Raw genomic sequence first — 22,407 nt, 5'->3', positions numbered from 1 at the left:
CGAGTGCCTGTAATTCCAGCTACTTGAGAGACTGAGACAGGAGAATCACTTGAACCTGGGAGGTAGAGGTTGCAGTGAGCCAAGATCAGACCACTGCTCTCTAGCCTGGGTGACAGAGCAAGACTCTGTCTCAAAAAAAAAAAAAAAAAAATCACAACTTATACAGTCTAAACAGTCATATCAAACAGCTGAGAAACTCTTATATTTTTCTTTATATTATTGAGACTAGTGACTATGTCAAACTGGAAAGGTGCTTAAGACATATTTTGACCAATTTTACCTATCTTTTTTTTTTATTGTATTTTAGGTTTTGGGGTACATGTGAAGACCATGCAAGACTGTTGCATAGGTACACACGTGGCAGTGTGATTTGCTGCCTTCCTCCCCTTCACCTATATCTGGCATTTTTCCCCATGATATCTCTCCCCCACTCCCCACCCCCCGCTGTCCCTCCCCTATTTCCTCCCAACAGACCCCAGTGTGTAGTGCTCCCCTCCCTGTGTCCATGTGTTCTCATTGTTCAACACCCGCCTATGAGTGAGAACATATGGTGTTTGATTTTCTGTTCTTGTGTCAGTTTGCTGAGAATGATGGTTTCCAGGTTCATCCATGTCTCTACAAAGGACGTGAGCTCATCGTTTTTTATGGCTGCATAATATTCCATGGTGTATATGTGCCACATTTTCCCTGTCCGAAGTCGCAGCAGCAATTAAGAGCCTACCATCCAAAAAAAGCCCAGGTCCAGATGGGTTCACAGCCGAATTCTACCAGACATACAAAGAGGAGCTGGTACCATTCCTTATGAAACTATTCCAAATAATCCAAAAAGAGGGAGTCCTTCCCAAATCATTTTACGAGACCAACATCATCCTGATACCAAAACCCGGCAGAGACTCAACAAGAAAAGAAAACTTCATATCCAATATCCATGATGAACATAGATGCAAAAATCTTCAATAAAATACTGGCAAGCTGATTGCAACAGCACTTCAAAAAGCTTATCCACCATGATCAAGTAGGATTCATCCCGGGATGCCAAGGATGGTTCAACATACACAAGTCTATAAACATAATTCACCACATAAACAGAATCAAAGACAAAAACCACTTGATTATCTCAATCGACGAAGAGACGGCCTTTGACAAAATTCAACAGCCCTTTATGCTAAAAACCCTCAATAAACTAGGTATTGATGGAACGTATCTCAAAATAATTTTACCTATCTTAATTAAAGGAGGGAGGATGAATGCTTTGTCTTTGACAGATTATAATTAGATGTTAGATTTAGGTGTTTAATAGACATTTAATAAACTGGCTCAAAAGCTTCTTTTTTAAGGTAGGCTTCTCCCAACTATCTGACATAGATGGACCTCAGAACCTGAAATTTCAAACTCCATTTGTACACTCATATTGACAGGATTACATAGCTGACTATAATGCTATTATCATTGCTAGAGTGTATACTACATACTTTTAAATAACATTTTATTTCTGACTTAAGTTTTCTCAATCACAATTCAAATATTCAAAACATGCAGTTTTTGAGAAAATAACTATAGCTCAATGGGAATTTTCATTATTACAATTAACTAGAGAAATGGAAGGGGTTGTCCATTTAAAACCGATTTCTAATTAGACCTAGATCTTGAATAACTGATCTGACCTGTTTGCTTATAACTAGCTACTTTTAAGATCTCTAAAACACTAAATGAAAATGCCGTTCTCTGTTCAGTACAGTTAAAGCTTTTTTAAAGACTCCAAAATGTGTTGATTCACAAGGTTCACCAAATTGTGAACATATATCACTACAATTAAATTCTAGAGTATTTTTATCACTCTCCCCTCCCCCCAAAAAACCTGTTAACTATACTCCCCAACTTCTCCTTCCTCCAGCCCCCAGTAACCAATATCTACTAACATTCTCTATGGATTTACCTATTATGGCTATTTCATATAAACAGAATATCATATGTGGACTTTTTATCTGGCTTATTTCACTTAGCATAATGTTCACAAGGCTCACCAATGCTGTAGCACGGATCAGTACTCCATTCCTTTCTGTGGCTGAATAATATTCCATCACGTGGATATTACCACATTTTGTTTATTCATTCATTACTAGATGGACATTTGGGTTATTTTCCTTTTTGGCTATTATGAATAATACTGCTGTGACAATGCATGTACATATTTTCAGTTCTCTTGGGTATACCTAGGAGTGAAATCCCAGGGCCATATGGTAATTCTATGTTTAACATTTGATGAACTGCCATACTCTTTTCCAAAGAAGCTGTACCATTTTACATCCCACCAACCCTCAGCAATGTATGAGGATTCCCTTTTCGCTGCATCCTTGCCTATATTGTTATGGTTCATTTTTCTTCATTCTCTTTTCTTTCGGTTTCTCAGACTGGATAATTTCAATTGACCTGCATTCCACGTTTGTTGATTCTTCTGCCTGTTCAAATCTGCTGCTGTGCTGTAGTAAATTTTTCATTTTTTATCATACTATTCAAATCCAGAATTTCCATTTGATTTTTAAAAATAATTTCTCTCTCTTTATTGATATTCTCTATGTGATGGGCTATTGTTCTCATACTTTTTAAAATTTCCTTAGACATGGCTCCCTCTAATTCTTTGAACATATTTTAAATCTTTGTCTAGTAAGCACAGTGTTTGCACTTCTTCCTTATGGACAGTTTCCATAATTTACTTTTCCCATTGTGTATGGGCCATACTTCATCATAAAATCTTTGTGTGTTCCTGTGTCCAGTATGGTATTGCCTAGGTTGTCCTCCAGGGTTTTTGCATTTTACATTTAAATCTTTAATCCATCGAGTTGATTTTTGTATATGGGATAAATAATAGGTTTGGCCTTAATCTTCTGCATATGGCTAGCCAGTTTTCCCCACATCTTTTATTGAATAGAGTCTTTACCCCATTGCTCTTGTCAATTTTGTTGAAGACTAGATGGTTGCAGATGTGCAGCCTTATTTCTGGGCTCTCTATTCTGCTCCATTGGTCTATGTGCCTGTTCCAAAAGAATTTCAACAAGGCATGAATATATATTTTTAATGCTTCTATTCAACATTTTACTTGTGATTTTAGTGCAACATGGTTCCTTGGACATAGGAATGGGCAAAGATTTCATGACAAGACACCAGAAGCAATTGCAGCAAGAGGAAAAATTGAGAAGTGGGATCTAATTAAACTTAAGAGCCTCCGCACAGCCAAAGAAACTATCAACAGAGCAAACAGACAACCCACAGAATGGGAGATAATTTTTCCAAACTATGCATCTGACAAAGGTCTAATATCCAGCATATATAAGGAACTTAAATTTATAAGAAGAAAACAACCCCATTAAAAGTGGGCAAAGGACATAAACAGACACTTCTCAAAAGAAGACATACATGCAGCCAACAAGTATATTTTAAAAAGCTCAATGTCACTGATCATTAGAGAAATGCAAATTAAAACCACAATGAGATACCATCTCACACCAGTCAGAATTGGCTAATACTAAAATGTCAAAAATAGCAGATGCTGGCAAGGTTGCGGAGAAAAGGGAACACTAATACACTGTTAATGTGAGTGTTAATTAGTTCAACCATTGTGGAAAGTAGTGTAGCAATACCTCAAAGAGCTAAAAACAGAATTACTATTAGACCTAGCAATCCCATTACTGGGTATATACCCAGAGGAATATAAATTACTCTACCATAAAGAAACATGGACAAAAATGTTCAATGCAGCACTATTCACAATAGCAAAGACATAGAATCAACCTAAATGCCCATCAGTGACAGACTGGCTATGTGGTACATATGCACTGTGGAACACTATGCAGCCATGAAAAAGAAAGAGATCATGTCTTTTGCGGGAACATGGATAAAGCTGGAGGCTTTTATCCTTAGCAAACTAACACAGGAACAGAAAACCAAATACCATGTGTTTTTACTTATCAGTGGGAGCTAAATGATAAGAACTTATGAAGACAAAGAAGGAAACAACAGACCCTGCTGTCTACTTGAGGGTGGAGGATAGGGGAGGGAGAGCAGCAGAAAAGGTAACTATTGGGTACTGGGCTTAGCACCTGGGTAATGAAATAATATGTACAAAAAACCCCGGTGGCACATGTTTATCTATGTAAAAAGCCTTCACGTGTACCCCCGAACCTAAAATTAAAAATTTTTAACTATTAAACATCTGTTATAAATGGAACATGTAGTCTATTTTCATTTGAAATAATTATTACTATTGTTCAATTTAGGTTTACCATTCAGATATTTGTTTTTTATTAGACGTAGGTGTTTTTGTCTTTCCTGGCATATTTTGGCTTAATCAAATGTTTTTGTAATTTCATTGTAATTAATATTCCCATTTTAGTGATATAATTTTTTTAATGATTGCTGTATGGATTACAATATGCATTCCACAACTTATCACAGCCTATTTAGAGTTACTTTTGATATAGTTCATGTAAAATGTAATAACCCCAAAACCATAATTTCATTTACTCTATTGTCCTTTATACTATTGCTATCAAATATACTATATCTATATACATTATAAACCCTATATGTTATAATTTTTACTTTTAAATAAAGAGAAAAATATATAGTCTTTTTTATTCACCTGCATGTTTACCAGTTGCCTTAACACAGTGGTGTGTATGTTGGTAGGGGGGCAATCTAGGGGTTAGAGGACAAGGATGTTGCCAAATATTCTACAATGCACAGAATAGCCCTCCCCACTTAAGAGAGAATTATCCAGCCCCAAACGTTAATAGTACCAAGGTTGAGAAACCTGCCTTAAGATAATGTGCATTGTTTTTATCTGGTTGCTCTCAAGATTATCTCTTTATAACTATCGTTTTCAGCATACTAACTATAATGTGCCTAGGTAAAAATTTCCCTCTATTTATCCTGCTTTGCAGGGCCTCTGAGCCTGTTAGATCTGTAAGTTTTCTGAAGCAAATTTTGAAAATGTTTTACCATTATTTCTTCAAGTAATGTGTGCCCCATTATATTTCTCTTCTTCTCCCAGGACTCCATTTACATATATTTTAGTATCCAGGAATTTATCCATTTCTTCCAGGTTTACTAGTTTATGTGCACAGAGATGTTTGTAATAATCTCTGATGATGGTCTGTATTTCTGTGGAATCTGTGGTGATATCACCTTTATCGCTTTTTATTGCATCTATTTGATTATTCTCTCTTTTCTTTTTTATTAATCTGACTAGTGGTCTATTTTGTTGATCTTTTCAAAAAACTAGCTCCTGGATTTATTGATTTTTTTGAAGGGTTTTTTGTGTCTCTATCTCCTTTAGTTCTGCTCTGATCTTAGTTATTTCTTGTCTTCTGCTAGGTTTTGAGTATTTTTGGTCTTCCTCCTCTAGCTCTTTCAATTTTGACGATAGGGTGTTGATTTTAGATCTTTCCTTGCTTCTCATGTGGGCATTTATTGCTATGTATTTTCCTCTAGACATTGCTTTACATGTGTCCCAGAGATTCTGGTATGTTGTGTCTTCATTCTCACTGGTTTTGAAGAACATCTTTATTTCTGCCTTCATTCAGTTATTTAGTTTATATCTCTTGGCAGAGATTCCATACCTGTTCATTATTAAGTTCCTAAACACATTTACAATAGCTGTTTTATGGTTATTGTCTACAAGACCAACATCTGGGTCACTTTGGGGTCAGTTTCTACATTTTCTTTTAATTGTGGGTCACATTTTGTTGCTTCTTCAACTATTTAGTAATTTTGTTCTACTGGAAATATTGATCACTGTAATATATTGTAGAGGCTATGGATTCTATCATCTTCCTCTGACGAGTGTTGATTTTTGTTCTAGGAGTTAACTTTGCTGAACTCAAACTCCAAACTCTGTCTCCTCTGTGCTGGAGAGGAGTTGAATCTCTTCTCAATTCTTTCAGCCTTTCAGCTGTTTTCCACCAGGTCCCTTGGAGTTTCCCTCACACAAACACAGTTTAGGGGGCAGCCAACTGTATTTGGGTTAAGTTTACACATAGATTTTAAGGCTCCTTCCTATGCAACCCCATCTTTTCCACGATTTCCCCCCTTCACTTTACAGCAATTGCTAATAGTCCTGAACTCTGTCCTCTGACTCCTCAAGCCAGTAAGACTGCAGCTTTCTCCTTTTAGGGAGTGATATTAGGCAAAAAGGTACAGAAACACAAATATCATACAGTGATGTTTCCCTGTTTCAAGGACTAATTCTCTTGTTTCTGCCTGCTTTTAGTCATTCATTCTCTAGTGCCTTCAAGTAGTTGGTTTTTATTCATATTTAGTCCAGTTTTAATAATGGTTATCTGTAGGGAGATAGTATGATACAAGCAACATCATCAATACTGGAAATGCCAATTAGGTTTTTAAATCTGATATTTTTATTGGAGATAAAGATTATTTTGTCCCTCTATGCCCTGACATATTCATCTCTCCTAATCCATACACAGAGCAGCCCACACAGTTTCTCTGAATTATTACTTCCATTTCTGAAAAAATTTCTCTATAGCATAATGAAAATAATGTGGCCTTTGGAATCAAGAAATTATTTATCAACTGTATGAACTTGGAGAGATTATTTACCCCTTCGTGCTTCTCCACTTGTATTATGAAGATGGTCATTTAAATCTCACAGGGTTATTAGAAACATTAATTACTTATGTCACAAAGCATATAGTAAGTGTTAAAAAGAAAATAAAAAATTTTGGTTCCTTTCCCTTAGACCTCTTCTTCCATCCCAGCAGTGGAAATGGTAGAAGGAATTCGTAACACACGACCACCTTTTTCTTTAATAGTTACTTTAGTATTCCATTAGTTTAATTCCATTTACTTTAATGTTCCATTAGTAACATTTAATTAAGTTTACTTTCTAAGGAGGAAAGAACAAGAGAGAGAGAAAAAATCCCATTTTATGATCAAGCATGCACTAGAAGCAGGACTGTTGAAGGAGACACTGAACACAGGGAGGATTCATTCCCCCACCATATCTCTGGGCAACCAAGTGTGGAGGCAGGAAGACATACAGCAATGCAAAAGGCATTATCATCACAGAATTTCTCCATGTGTGAATGAGAAAGTCTTTCTATGGATATGATAAATATACAATACATCACAGTAATCTTATAAGCAAAACTGCTAAGAAAAAGGCAAACTTAAAAAGAAAAGAAATTCAAAAAATTTTAAAGCTTAAATATGTATTTAATGAATTTTTAAAAAATTTACTGTGCTTCTCCTGTTTATAAAAAGTTTGTTTCTTGAAAAGAAACGAACAAATTGGAATTGTACAGGATTATATCTTGTAAATTTTACACTTAATGTCTTTATCTGAGTCATTACTTCAAATATTATCTAACAAAGGACTGAAGATGAGTCTTATGAATCAATATAAGAGAATGCCTTCAGATTGCCACAATTCAGGATCACTGTTCTTTAAATATAGACATACTGTCATCTAATCACATCATCTAACCAATTCATATTTTTCCATCTTATTCAGGTATATAACAGAAGTCATATATTTCACTAATGTCCAGCTGCACCATTTTTACAGAACTTGAGCTGTTTCCAGTACTCTATTACAAAGGCATAATCAGGGGTCAATTGTTCTAAGTGGTTTTCTTAGAGCTGCTCCAAGGAAATCAAAGTGGAGACAAGGCTCCAACAAACAGGGTGGAGCTGAGAAGAAACTGGCTGTTCTAGGAAAATAAGAGTCAGAACTGATAATTATAAGACTCTCATGATTTCATAATCACACAGGGCTAAGATGATATATACTCAGCTTACACCACTAACAGTAAGCTGAAGAAGAGCCACAGCAAAACTGACATATTTAAATAATGACTCAGTATATCTTTTTAACATAATACTTTTATGTTATTGATTGGTTTTGAAGTTAACACAGTAGTGTCTATAAATATGATCATCTTTCTACGTCTATAAGCAATGGAGAAGAAAAGAGGCCTTCTCTTGGGTTCCTTAGGTCTATACTAGTGCAAATCAGAGGTTAGCAGCATTATTCTATAAAGAACCAGATAGTAAATATTTAGTCTTGCAGGCCACATAGTCTCTGTTGTCATTGCTCAACTCTTATTATAGCATGACAGCACCACAGACAATAGGTTAATTGAATAGATATGGCTGAGTTACAATACAAATTTATTTACAAAACCAGGTGGTGGGCTAGATTTGGTCTACGGGCTGTTTGCTGACCACTAGGTAAACAATGAGAGGTAAGTACCTAGTGCAAAATGATACTAAATAATGTCTTGAACACATTCCCAATTTTCAAATGATGAGTAACAAATACATAGATCAGTGCAATTCTGTTTTCCTATGTTAATAATATAGAAATCACAATTTCATATTCCGTGAACTCAATATATAGTTGAATCAATTTTTCTATGTATCATCACAACCTGAGAATTATTTACCTGTGCATAATCGCCAAAAGGTGGAGAATAAGCAATGCACTTTTCCAATGTGTGTTGTGATTCATTTCCCTGAGAGATTGCATCCAGAATGCTGCTTGCAATTCCAGTCTTATGAAGAGTGGTTTTACTTGCAGGGGCTAAAGGCAGAATCAACAAGTTTATTTTATTTATTATAAATTTATTTGTTCAGGTTATTTTAAATAAATTATTATAAATATTTTAAACATAAATTATATTTTATTATAAATTATAACAGCATATTATCAAACACACAAAATTTTAGTTTACCAATATATAACTAAACAGATATATTTTCCCCTGGGAAAATACAGTATTATATGATACTGTCTCATTCATTTGAAACAACTTAAAATGGACACTTGTTCTATGGGTAAAGAATTTTGGTGGAAAGGTTAAAAAACATATATGTCTGGCTGGGCACAGTGGCTCACGCCTGTAATTCCAGCACTTTGAGAGGCTACAGTGGGAGGATCACTTGAGCCCAGGAGTTCAAGACTGGCTTGGTGAAACCCCGTCTCTACAAAAAATACTAAAAATAGAAAAATTGGCCAGAAATGGTGGTACATGACTATAATCCCAGCTACTTGGGAGGCTGAGACATAAGAATTGTTTAAACCCAGGAGTCAGAGGTTGCAGTGAGCAGAGATGGAGCCACTGCACTCTAGCCTGGGTGACAGAGCAAGACACTGTCTCACAAAAACAAACAAACAAACAAAAAACAAAAAATAAGCTGGGCATGGTGACACATGCCTGTAGTCCCAGCTACTCAGGAGGCTGAGGCAGGAGGATCACTTGGAGGTGGAGGTTGCAGTAAGCCAAGATCACACCACAGCACTCCTGCCTCGGAGACAGAGTGAGACCTTGTCTTGAAAAAAAAAAAAAAACCAAAACAAATAAAATGTGTGTGTGTGTGTGTGTGTGTGTGTGTGTGTATGTTTTCTCTAAAACAAGGCATACAAAATGTAAGTTAACCATTCTTATTAATGCAATAATTGTCACCATCAACTCTTAGACCAGATTAATACATAACAGGTATGCTAAAAGCGCATTTACATTTTTTCCAGCTCAAAAAAATTACAAATTAATGTTTGGGTTCAAGGATATTTCATAAAATACAGAGGATATATATCAAAAATGAAATTCATCTTTCATCTCTTTTCATTTAATCCTATTCTTCCCAGAGGAAATAGTTTAGAATTTACTTTTTCAGTTTTACTTCATGCATTTACACACTCAAGTATATACATGTAAGGATATATAACTTTAAACATAAATGGAATCATTTTATGTGTATATTTGCCAAAATATGCTTTAGAGTTCATGTTTTATCAGTATACATAGATATCCCTCAAGTAAAAAAAAAAAAAAAAAAAGTTGCACAGTATTCAATTTTATGATAAACTATTTAAGCATTCCCCTATTAACAAATATTAAGTATTTTCCGCTATTTACAACCAATGTTGCGGTGAACATCCTTGTGCCTGGAGCACATCACCTTTGTGATTTTCTCTTAAAAGAGTATTTGAATGAATAATTGATTTACAGTAATTGAAGGCTTGAGGGGGATCCTGCAAAAAGTAAGTGAGAATTCAAGTCCCACCAATTACTGGTAGTGCATACATTTTGGGAGTATCCAAATACTCAAGATATATTAGATTACTTACAGGTTTAAACTTCTGGTTAAGAAAAATGATTGTATATGAGTTGTAATGTTTTCCTTAAATAAAATATCATGCATTTTGAGTGTCTTAGTTTTATTTATTCTTTCAATTTAAAGAATAATGTAGGCTTTAACTTGGTCAATAGGTATTATTTGCTTCCCCTAAGTCAAAAATTAAAGTAAAACTTAGTATAAAATGTATTCAATAAAACTCCACAACAACAATACTGAGCCCCCACTTACATGATAAGCACACGCTGGGCAACACACTTGCCAAATTCAAGTATGGATTTTTACTGAGCCGAATTTCTTTTGGTGGTTCTCCCAAGAGTGAAGTCTGATTCTTAGAGGCAGCCTATTTAACAAAAACAAAGCAGGGGGTACTTATTGAGAGGTACCTGAAAATAAAAATGAAGAATATAGAAATTTTCAGTACATCTAGTGTGCTTACAAAATATTTAAGGATGTTGACTAAAATTATCAGATTTCACCTGCTATTAGTTGTTCAAATAGGTTTTTTAAAAACTATGCTAGAGCCATAGAACTTCAGAACTAAAAGAGAATGAAAGGACATCTTGTACAACCTTCTCACTTGAATCAGGAAAGAATTCATCTTCACAAGAAAAATCAAATTCCATATTTTTTCCAGAAATACTAATATATATATACATATATACATATATATGTATATATGTATATATATGTGAGATGGAGACTCACTCTATTGCCCAGGCTGGAGTGTAACGGTGCAATCTCGGCTCACTGAAACCTCCGCCTCCCAGGTTCAAGCAATTCTCCTGCCTCTGCCTCCTGAGTAGCTGCGATTACAGACACACAACACCACACCTGGCTAATTTTTTTGTATTTTTAGTAGAGATGGGGTTTCACCATGTTGGCCAGGCTGGTCTCAAACTCCTGACCTTCATGATCCCCTCGCTTTGGACTCCCAACGTGCTGGGATTACAGGCATGAGCCATCGTGCCCGGCCTGTTATCAATATTTTTATTTAGACTTTTAGGTTCAAATAACAAAAGCAAAGTTTTTAACCTCTGGTACTAAAAATAATATCAAACAAAATAAATGAGTTTGATAAACTCCAACTCCACATTTAGATAATGCTAGAAACACACATTTCTTGAAAATGTGTATCAGTATATTTTTATGTAATTAGTTAGGTGTAAGGATTCTAGTACAGTTGACCCTTGAAACAACATGAGGGTTAGGGATGCCAACCCACTACACAGTGGAAAATCTATGTATAACCCTTAATTACCCAAAAAATGAACTACTCACAGCCTACCAATAGCAAACAATTAATACACAGTTTGTATGTTACATGTATTATATACTGTATTTTTACAATAAAGGTGGAGAAAAGAAAATGTTATTGAGAAAACCATAAAGAAGAGAAAATACATTTACAGCATTGTAGTGTTTATCAATACGAATAATTATGTCTTCTGTTTACAAGATGGATCTGTTTGAAATGGTGGACAACAGCAGATGCAGACCTCAATCTGTGGTACACGTCAAGCAATTCGACTTTTTCTCACAATGTCATGACACTGCTTCTTGAGCACTTCTAGTATCACTAGTGGCATTTTGTACGGAGCCCAGGATGTTAGTCAAGGTTTGTGGTATTGTACTAAACATGATGAAAAATATGCAAGCATTATCAGACATCACTTTTTACTGCAATAATTAATTTACTGGAGAGATGAATGGCTCACATGGAGATGATTAGCAACACACAGCATTTTAAGTGGCTACTCTTGACACTTGAGCTCACTGCAATAGGAACAGGAGGTAGCTACAAAATTATCACAGTAGTACAGTATATACTACAGTTAATTTTATGCAGTTATGATTTAATGCCACATCTTTATGTTGGTTTATGTTTCACTTGACTGTGAATGGTGCCATTTATGGTCTCTAAGTATGTATGTTACTTTTGTTAAATTTTAACTTTTTTTTCTTGCAACGGAGTCTTGCTCTGTCACCCAGTCTGGAGTGCAGTGGTGCCATCTCAGCTCACTGCAACCTCTGCCTCCGGGGTTCAAACAATTCTCTGGCCTCAGCCTCCTGAGCAGCTGGGACTATACGTGTATGCCACCACACCCAGCTAATTTTTGTATTTTTAGTAGAGACAGGGTTTCACCATATTGGCCAGGCTGGTCTTAAACTCCTGACCTTGTGGTTCACTTGCCTCAGCCTCCCAAATTGCTGGGATTACAGGCATCGGCCACTGCGCCCGGCCAAATTTTAACTTTTTAATAATAGGTTTATGTGTATGTTATGGTAGTAAATTACAAAATAAACTAATATCTACATATATTTTATGCATTCATGACATACATAACTTATTATTTTCAATATTTCTAGGCTATGGGGTTCATTTGTGCATTTTTTCAAATTTCCAAAAAATCTTCCACTATATTTATTGGAAAATACCCAAGTATAAGTGAACCTGTGCAGTTAAAACCCGTGTTGTTCTAGGGTCAACTGTATATAGAAAACTCCTAAAAACTCAACAATGACAACAAAAATGAACCTGATTTAAAATGGGCAAAAACTTTAATAGACATTTCTCCAAAGAAAATATACAGATGACCAATAAGCACACACAAAAATACTCAACATCATTAATCATTAGGGAAATGCAAATCAAAACCACAATGAGATACCACTTCACATCCATTAGGCTGGCTGTGACTATGAACTGAATGTTTAAGTCTCCCCAGAATTCACATGTTGAAATCCTAAGCCTCAATATGATGGTCTTAGAAGGTGGGGCCTTTGGGGGGTAATGAGGTCATGAAAGTAGAGCCCTCAAGAGTGGGATTAGTGCTCTTATAAGAAAAGACATGAAAGGGCTTGCTCCAGCTGTGTACCATGTAAAAATGGAATGAAGAGACAGTCATTTGCAAACCAGGAACGGTATCCTCATCAGACACTGAATTTGCTGGCACCTTCTCTTAGAACTCCCAGCCTCTCAAACTGTGAGAAATAAATGCTTGTTGTCCAAACCACCCAGTCTATAGTATTTTTGTTACAGACAGCTAAAACAGAAAACAAGTGTTGGCGAGGATACTGGAAAATTAGAATCCCTGTGCACTGCTGGTGGGAATGTAAAATGGTGCAGCTGCTGTGGAAAACAGGATGACAGTTCCAACAAGAATTAAACATGCATTATGATATAACCCAGCAATTCCATTTCTGGGTATATACCCCAAAGAACTGAAAGCAGGGACTCAGATACCAATGTTCACAGCAGCATTATTCACAATAAACAAAAGGTGGAAACAACCCACATATCCATGGATGGCTGAATTAAAACATGGCATATATGCACAATGGAATATTATTAGGCCTTAGAAAAGAAGGAAATTCGGATACGTGCTACAACATGGATGATCCTTGAAAACATTATGCCAAGTGAAGTAAGCCACACAGAGAAGGACAAATGGACAAATATTTTGTCACCTAGGTACCTAGAATAGCCAAATTCATAAAGACAAAAAGTAGAAACAGTGGTCACCTGGGCTAGTGGAAGGGGGAAATGAAGAGTTATTATTTAATGGGTACAGGTTTCAGTATGAGATGATGAAAAGGTTTTGGAGATGAAGAGCGATGATGTTGCACAACAATGTGAATGTACTTAATGCCACAGCACTGTACACTTAAACATGCTTAAAACGGTAAATTTTACGTTATGTATATTTTACCACAATAAACAGAAACTGTGGATGCCATCCCTGTCTCCCTGAATAAAATTCTCAAAGGTTGTGGAGTTGGAGTCCAAATCTCTCCCTTTTTTTTTTTTTTCTTAGGACTAAAGGTGATTCTGGAAACAAAAAGTTAGACTCAAGACTTACTGGTCAACATAGTATTAAAGATGCAGGTCTAACCATCTAAAGCAAATTATTTCAGCCAAGTCTAATATCTCATAATTAGAAAACACTGAGGTTACCTGGTCCAACCCCTATTGACAGAAAGAGGAATCATTTCTATTAACACAACATCCTTTACAGATGCTTGCCTGGGGTCTGCTTAATTGCTTTTGGTGATATGGCATTCACATCTCTGTGAAACAGTTAAACTTTCTCTTTGCTTAAAAGCTTGAATTGTTCTTTCTTATATGAAGCCTAAATCTGCTTTATTGTATGTTATACTTAACAGCTAGTTCTGCCCACTGGAGGTACACACAATACCATATGACTACTCTTTGAATATCAGGTTTAACAATGTCTATGTTTGGTTGTCCCTTTCCAGGTTCCATATATCCATTTCCCCTGAATTATTTTTCACAGGACTCATTTTCCAGAACCTGCCCCTATTTTGGCTGTCCTCTTGTAGACAGGCTCATTTGCCCATTATGTGAATCACAGTTCTTCTAAAGACTCATGATGCTTTCAATGAATTAAAGATTGCAAAGAGATACGAAGTATTCATATATGAATTTTATTTGTGTAATTTCCCTCAATAACCCAAGAAAGAAATGAATACTGCAGATAAATTTTTAAAATTCATTCTATAAAGAATTGCCAGTTGGGTGCAGTGGCTCACACTGGTAACACCAGCACTTTGAGAGGCCGAGGCGGGTAGATCACCTGAGCTCAGGAGTTCAAGACCAGCCTGGCCAACATGGTGAAACCTCATTCCTACTAAAAATACAAAAATTAGCCAGGCATAGTGGTGGCATGCACATGTAATTCCAGCTACTTGGGAGGGTGGCAGGGGAACCGCTTAAATCCAGGAGGCAGAGGTTGCAGTGAGCCAAGGTCGCGCTGCTGTACTCTAGCCTGGGTGACAGAGTGAAATTCAGTCTCAAAAAAAAAAAAAAAAAAAAAAAAAAAAAGAATTGCCTTAGCTTTCTCAAAGTACAATTGTAGTGCATACCTCTTGCTATGACTAGGTAACACTAAAATGTCTTACAAATTCAGTACTATTATTTTGACATCTGAATACAAGAAACTACGTGGATTTTTTTCCTTACAAACTACTTAAGCCTAAGTTTTATACCACTTACAAACCAAAGTATTTTAGGGTACAAATATAATAAAAATTAGATGTACTTTAGTCAACCTACTTATTATAACATTTACAAATATCAGCGGTATATAAATCAATAAAATGATGGAGTAAAAACTTCCAGAATTAAAAGAGAGACCAGATTCATTTGAACAAATCAGAGCTTAACAGCTGGTTTTAATATTTTTCAGATAAAATTCGTTCTGCCTTTAAATATTAAAATACTTGGATTAGCTACAGAATACATATTTTAGAAAAAAGTATATTTTAAAGAACAGCATTACTATGTACTTAGAAAGTCTTATAAATAACATTATTTTGTTCTTACAAGGAATAAAGAATCCACATTTAAATTATTTAGAAGAGACATAACTCATTTTACACAAATATATTTACACATCTGTGTGCACACACAGTTTTCTTACCCCTGAACTTACCTCTGTGCCTTTTGGCTGGCTTTGCTGCTGTTTATGGTGTCCCGCATGCAAGCTTCCAGCAGCAAGGTTTGGAAAGCTCTGAAGATAAGGCTGCGACCCTGAGAAATTTCCTTCTGCCATTCCCACCATGGCTGGCTGTTTCTCCTGAGTATTACTGTGCCCTGGCCCAGCCTGTCCAGCAATGTGCTGATTTGCAAAGAATGGTAACATGCCCATTCCAGCTGTTATCGTTGGTTGAGATGGAATCAGGCTAGTTGCTGTAGCAAACCACAAAATGCAAAAAGCTTTTAGTTAGAAAATATTTATTCACAATAGTTCTTTTGATTTTGTTAAGTTATGAGCAAAATGCAGAGAAACCAATTTTGTACCTGTTAGATAACAGCAAAAGGTAAGGTTAGAGGTTGTTAATTAGGAGTTTCCTTTATGAAATAAAAAAACAAAAACCTACCTACAATGGTAATGATGCTCTTATTTTCAGCAACTTTCAGGGTAACCTCAATGATATAAAATTTTTAAGTTTTAAAATTCTACATATAATTTTTAATTACATATTGTTAAAGTTGAGAGCAAAGTTTGTGTAATTTTTGGCATTTAAGATATATTAATGCTTTTTTTAATGCCTAGTCATTGCAACTTGACTGCTTCTGTAACTGAAGGAAATAATTAAGTTTTAAGTTTAAAAAGTTATCTGAAATTAAAATTCAATAAAGTTTGATTGAATCCAATAATAAATTTGGTTAGCTGACTTCCATCAGCTCATGAGAGCTAATAATACATATTATATAATAGCTATCAAGTTCAGTATTGTCATATTGATAACTTGAAATCAGTCACAGAGTATTCACACACAGAAATGCACAAATGCTACAAATCAACACCTTTTTTCAACCTAGAGAGATGACTGTTAAACACTTATCAGCATATCGCTGGTTTCTTTTTTTAAATCCGCATTTTTAAATAGATAAATACTGAATTTAATACACGAAAGTTTTATGTTTTTATTTATAGAAAATAACAAGAAATTCTGGAATAAATAAAAGGGTTTTTTTGGTTTATTTTTGAGTCAGGGTCTCACTCCCATTGCCAAGGCTGGTGTGCAGTGGCACAATCATGGCTCACTGCAGCCTCAACTTCCTGGGCTTAGGTGATTCTCCCACCTCAGCCTCCTGAGTAGCTGAGACCACAGGCATGTGACCCCATGCCTGGCTAATTTTTTTGTATTTCAGTAGAGGCAGCGTTTTGTCATGTTGCCCAGGCAGGCAAATAAAAGTTTTAATAGGAAAATTCTGAACTATTCCACTTTTTAAAAAATTTATAGGTCAAAATTAAGTGGAAAAAGCTAATTGACAACTAAGCCAGATTTACCATTTTACAACTTTACTAAACAAATTTCTTCAATTATTTTTAGTAATAATCATTTAGAGATGGATACTTTGGTTCCCCTAAGTTTTAGCAAGATAGTCATTTGGACACTGACTTTTCAGTGTTCTTAAAGCAGCATATACTAAAGCAAATAGTTTATTATTTAATCTAACACAAATAATACACATTTACATAAGCTTTTAGACATAGAAAATTTAATTTTCTGGAAAGACATACCCCACCATGTCACAAAATTTCTTTACTGGCTGAACTTTAGTCCAGTCAATTTCAACAGTCAGAACTAAGTTACGTGACCACTGGACAAAAGGTTCAGTAAGCTACTCATATTTAATTGACTTTTTTTTTAAATTACTGGTGGCCCTTCTGTTTTTAATCAGCATGCTCACTTCTAAGCAAATTTCAACTAAGCTTCAAACTGAAAATGCCTTTCAAAATGACATTCAAATAAGAAGTCTTAGTATAACACCCTCCTCCTGTTTTCCTACCAAAAAACCGTTTTGTTCGCCATGTTTTTAGAAGCACATAGTATACACATTAGTTTTCTTTGACTACTGAGTTAGAGGTTATATTTTTTAAATAATACAAATAATCAAACTTTAAATTAATAAATACTAGATTTTTAAAAACAAAAGTGAAGGGTTTCTTATCCAGGCAACAATTAAATGGATCCATATGTGCTGTCAGTCCAGTGAGCAGCATGTCAGTCTCAAATGGATCTGTGTCTTTACCTTGAACTGCTATGAACCTGCATAAAATATTAAAGCATATCCAACAGGGAAAGTCTTATCTTGGCACGGAAGCAAGTCCATCAATAACTTACCCATATTAAAAACAGAAAAGCCAAGAGGGTTCTCAAAATTTTAAATGACTAAATAAAACTCAAATTTGACCTCCCTGTAAATAAAAGTAGAACAGAGGTAAACTATCTTTAAATCTCAAACCTGACTGTTTACTGACTTCTCAGTAAATACACATCATTTACTTTTATGTGCTTCTCCATGATGATGTCCCAACTCCTTTTTCAATGGAAGCACTGACCCTATCCCTAGTGCAGTCTGAAGTATCACAGCTGGGGGCTCTCCAAGTAAGCCTGGTTTCTACAAAAGAAGAAAAACAAGTAAGATTTTTGCCCATGGCTATAAGATATAACCTTTAAAAAGCTACACATATAAACATTTATAAAAAACCTGATCCACGGCCTGATTCTAGAAAAGAAATGAACTGATTTTAAGAGAAAAAAATGATACCATACTTACATTATTAGTATGAATATTCTCAAACTTCATTAATTGCTGTTGTGCCAGTGGTATATGAGAAAGATTCTGAAGGAATAAATTAGAAGTATTACCCATAACTGAGCTCTGTGAAAACGACAAAACATTGTTAGTTTAGTCTTGAAAAGCTGCTTGTTGTATAACCCAATTCATTTTAAAGTTCAATTCTCCAGTCGATCTGAGTAAAAGTAATTGCTTCTAAACATAATATTTCACTTTCCAACTTATCAGGCAAAGCTAATTATTTCTGTTAATAGTATACAGAAAGGGGCCATGCAGTCATGAAACGAATTCTATATTCTTTCACCCTTCTTTCCCTCCTCTCACTCCTTTTTGGTTTCAATGACAGTGACATTCTATTCATTCATTTATTTATTTATTCACTTAATCACTGTTAATAGTATACAGAAAGGGGCCATGCAGTCATGAAACGAATTCTATATTCTTTCACCCTTCTTCCCCTCCTCTCACTCCTTTTTGGTTTCAATGACAGTGACATTCTATTCATTCATTTATTTATTTATTCACTTAATCATTCAACAAAGATTTATTGAGCACTTTCTATGTGCCAGGCACTGTGCTACTAAGTGAGAAATACAGTAAGATCTGCCCTCATAAATCTTAAAATCCCCTAAGGAAGGAGCCATTAGTTAATCAAAAAACATATGATTACACATGGTAATCACATGAAGGAAAAATACAGGGGACTATGAGAATAGTGGAGGAATTTTATTTAGCCTGGAAGATTCAAGGAAGGTTTTTTTGGAGGAACTAATTCCTGTACTGTGATCTGAAGGCTGTAGTTGAAATCTTGAGGGAACTAGGTGATGATGGGGTGGAAGTATTCCAGGAAGAAGGAGCAGCAGAAGCAAAGACCAAAGGAAGAGAAAACAAGGTCCTTTGAGGACCAAAACCAGGCTGTTGTAGTGAGACAGTGATGTGCAGTGAGTTGAGAGGCAGGAGGGGCCAGCTCAAATGTATGGGCCTTAAAGACACAATCAGCATTTTTGTCTTTCTCTTAAAACACAGAGAATATTATCAATACTCTGAACTTCCCCTCTCATATCACTCTTCACTCCTTACTGTAATTAACTGTTTAATATGTTCTCCCTACCGGTTGAAATTATATAATAACATAGACTTTAAATGTTACATTCCATACCATAGCCTCAATGATGACAACAACGTCTAATACATATATGTCAGATAATGAAAATACACTGAGTGAATGAATGAATAAAAACTCTATAATGTATCCCAAGTCCTGTGTTAAATTCTAAAGATGAAAAATAAAAGCTGGATTTAGGACCAGACATTCATTCATTCAACTTATATTAAACATCTATTATATATTGTTTGATTTGTAATTATGATTCTATATTCTTAAACAGCACCTGAAATTAATGAGTAATGTTTATCTCTAATATTATGGATATTTAAATCTACAAACACACATTTAAAATACTTATCTAAAAAGGTAGGAAGCATATACTCTATTCTCATATATACATTGAGTTTTTATAATATTCATTAAATTTTAAGAATTAAGCATTACTGTTCATTTATATTTTCTTTCTAGAAAGATTTTTTTTAAGACCACATAAGAAGCCTTGTTTTGAACAACTGATTTTTATCTAGAAAAAATATACCACCTTCCTTCTTAATGCCATACAAATTGGAATCAATAATACTTATTGTGGTACATATTATACTGCTTTGATTAGCTTAACTGAATCTGATGTACTCATTATGATTTTACATAGCTATATTTATTAAAGATTTTCTTTAAAAGCAAAATACTCATTTAATTTCTTGAGAAATTTAAGTGTTAAGAACAAACAAAATATTCACTCCAATTTTTTTTTTTTTTTTGAGACGACGGAGTCTCACTCTGTTGCCCAGGCTGAAGTGCAGTGGCACAATCAGCCCACTGCAACCTCTGCCATGCTGCCCACCCCACCCTGGGTTCAAGCGATTCTCCTGTCTCAGCCTCCCGAGTAGCTGGATCTACAGGTTCGCGAGAACACGTCCAGCTAATTTTTGTATTTTTAGTAGAGATGAGGTTTCACCATGTTGGCCAGGATGGTCTCAATCTCTTGACCTTGTTATCTGCTCACCTTAGCCTCCCAAAGTGCTGAGATTACAGGTGCGCGCCACCAGGCCCAGCCCAGATATTTAATACTTCAGTACTCAATGTTATTTACCTACCTGATGTGCTTTATTCAAATGTAAAAATGCAGGAGAGATAGATGGATTCATCAGATGTGGCAAGCTGTGAGGTGTTCCAAGAACTGCTTTGAGAAAATAAAAGTAAAAACTTTAATATATATATGGAATTAAAAATTTAAAAAAACAAGCTTCAGAAAGGGTAAATGAATATTTCTTTAAACTATTAACAAATCCACTGAAAGTTCAATGATATAGTGACCTTGTCATTGGTCAAAAGTGATAGCTATCTTTCCCTGAGATTCAACCCTGGAATTTGTTTTAAAATTCAAAAGCCTTCTGCCATAATTGTAAAACTCCACACCTAGGCTTAATCGTCTCCAGAATTTAGTGCAACAAAATATGTCCACCTTTTAATAAGCACAATACTCACTGAATTCACGTTATTTACTTAGCTTTTTTTTAGTTATTTCAGGGATTTTGGCAGAGGGTAGGAATAGGGGACAAGATACAATCCTTGTTCTTGAAAAGCTTACATAAAATCCAATTGAGAAGACAATATATGTACACAAAAATATTTACATAATAAAAATAAAAGAAACTGCAAAACTGTACACAGAGATAAAAAGAATAAATGGTAACAATACTCATGATCAAGTCTCAGAGTCTAAATGCCAGAGTACATTTCACAAGGGATGCTTTTAGAATGGAAAACTGGAGGGAGAAAAAAATTATGTTTCAAGAACTATGGTGGTACACCTGTTATATAATTCTAGTCTCATCCGTTATTTTTAATTTTTTTTCTGCAATTTAGACTAACTGCTTATTCCTGTGAACCAACCAGTAATCTGGCTGTTGTTGAGAAGAAACAAGAGTGATGTGTAATGTAAAAGTCTGGATCAATATTCTAATTCTGGACATGTAGTGGAATCAGCTAGCAACCCCATATCAGCTTGGTTTCCAACAGTTGCCCAGTTCACGGAAAGCCTTTTGATTTAGTTTACTTGGGATAATATTGCTTATTTTGCTCTACTGTTGTGGAATATATTGCTGTTATACTCTTTGTGTAGAAATGTAGGATAAGCTTACTGAATGTTTCCTTTCTTTTTTAAATTTAAGACGGAGTCATGCTCTGTCGCCCAGGCTGGAGTGGAGTGGCGTGATCTCAGCTCACTGCGACCTCCACCTCCAGGGTTCAAGCGATTATTCTGCCTCAGCCTCCCAAGTAGCTGGGTAGGTGCACGCTACCACACCCAGCTAATTTTTGTATTTTTATAGAGACAGGGTTTCACCATATTGGCCAGGCTGGTCTCAAACTCCTAACCTCAAGATCTGCCTGCCTCAGCCTCCCAAAATGCTGGGATTACAGGTGTGAGCCACTGCACCCAGCCCTGAATGTTTTCTTAAATCAAACATTTATTAATCTTCCAGATATCACCTTTTGTTGGAACTCAAAAGTTACGAATGGCCCTCAACATACTGACACTTTCTAACTGAGCTCCTCTCTACCCTGAATACAAGAGACCCTAATTGGCAGAATATCATAGTCCCTATTCAGCTCTCAAGAAGTTACAGAAGATGGATCTTCATCTCTATACAATCCTTATGATTAAGGGTTCTCTTACAAAAGGGAGGGGGATGTGTCAAAGGTGTGTGAACCAAAGTGCTTCCATCTTGACTAGAAGCTATGTAAAATAAGGCTGAGACCTGCTGAGCATTCCCAGTAAGTTAGGCATTCTAAGTCACAGGATGAGACAGGAAGTTAGCACAAGATACAGGTCATAAAGGCCTTGCTAATAAAACAGGCTGCAACAAAGAAGCCAGCTAGGAGAGAGAGGATCCAAGATGGCCTACTAGGAGCAGCTCAGGATTGCAGCTCCCAGCGAAAGCGCAGAGGGTGAGTGGACGCCACATTTCCAGACCGATTTTTATTGCCCACAGACCAGGAGATTCCCAGGTGGAGGAGCCCCATG

General features: G+C 35.6%; 1 protein-coding gene across 5 annotated transcripts in view; it reads right to left on the bottom strand.

Annotated features, from left to right (window-relative positions):
• RAVER2 (ribonucleoprotein, PTB binding 2) overlaps window positions 1-22,407 on the bottom strand; it is a 117,286-nt gene that overhangs the window by 17,526 nt on the left and 77,353 nt on the right. For 3 of the 5 annotated variants that reach the window (XR_010341204.1, XM_064372440.1, XM_064372442.1), the window contains 6 exons: window positions 20,477-20,562; window positions 18,251-18,355; window positions 17,977-18,091; window positions 15,612-15,868; window positions 10,387-10,498; window positions 8,463-8,599 (listed from right to left, as the gene is read on the bottom strand). Coding sequence is in view for 4 of the 5 variants with exons in the window: in XM_064372440.1 (XP_064228510.1) it covers window positions 8,463-8,599; window positions 10,387-10,498; window positions 15,612-15,868; window positions 17,977-18,091; window positions 18,251-18,355; window positions 20,477-20,562 (812 nt within the window). In the remaining variant the exon portion in view is untranslated. The remainder of the gene's footprint in view (window positions 1-8,462; window positions 8,600-10,386; window positions 10,499-15,611; window positions 15,869-17,976; window positions 18,092-18,250; window positions 18,356-20,476; window positions 20,563-22,407) is intronic. The other 2 variants (XM_021667687.2, XM_064372441.1) reach the window with 2 other exon arrangements.

The sequence above is a fragment of the Aotus nancymaae genome, unplaced genomic scaffold, assembly GCF_030222135.1.
Source record: "Aotus nancymaae isolate 86718 unplaced genomic scaffold, 86718_ANA_hifiasm-v0.15.2.pri h1tg000007l, whole genome shotgun sequence".
NCBI classification, from domain to species: domain Eukaryota; kingdom Metazoa; phylum Chordata; class Mammalia; order Primates; family Aotidae; genus Aotus; species Aotus nancymaae.
The sequence above is the reverse complement of the archived record's forward strand: the minus strand, read 5'-3'. Positions and strand labels throughout refer to the sequence as shown.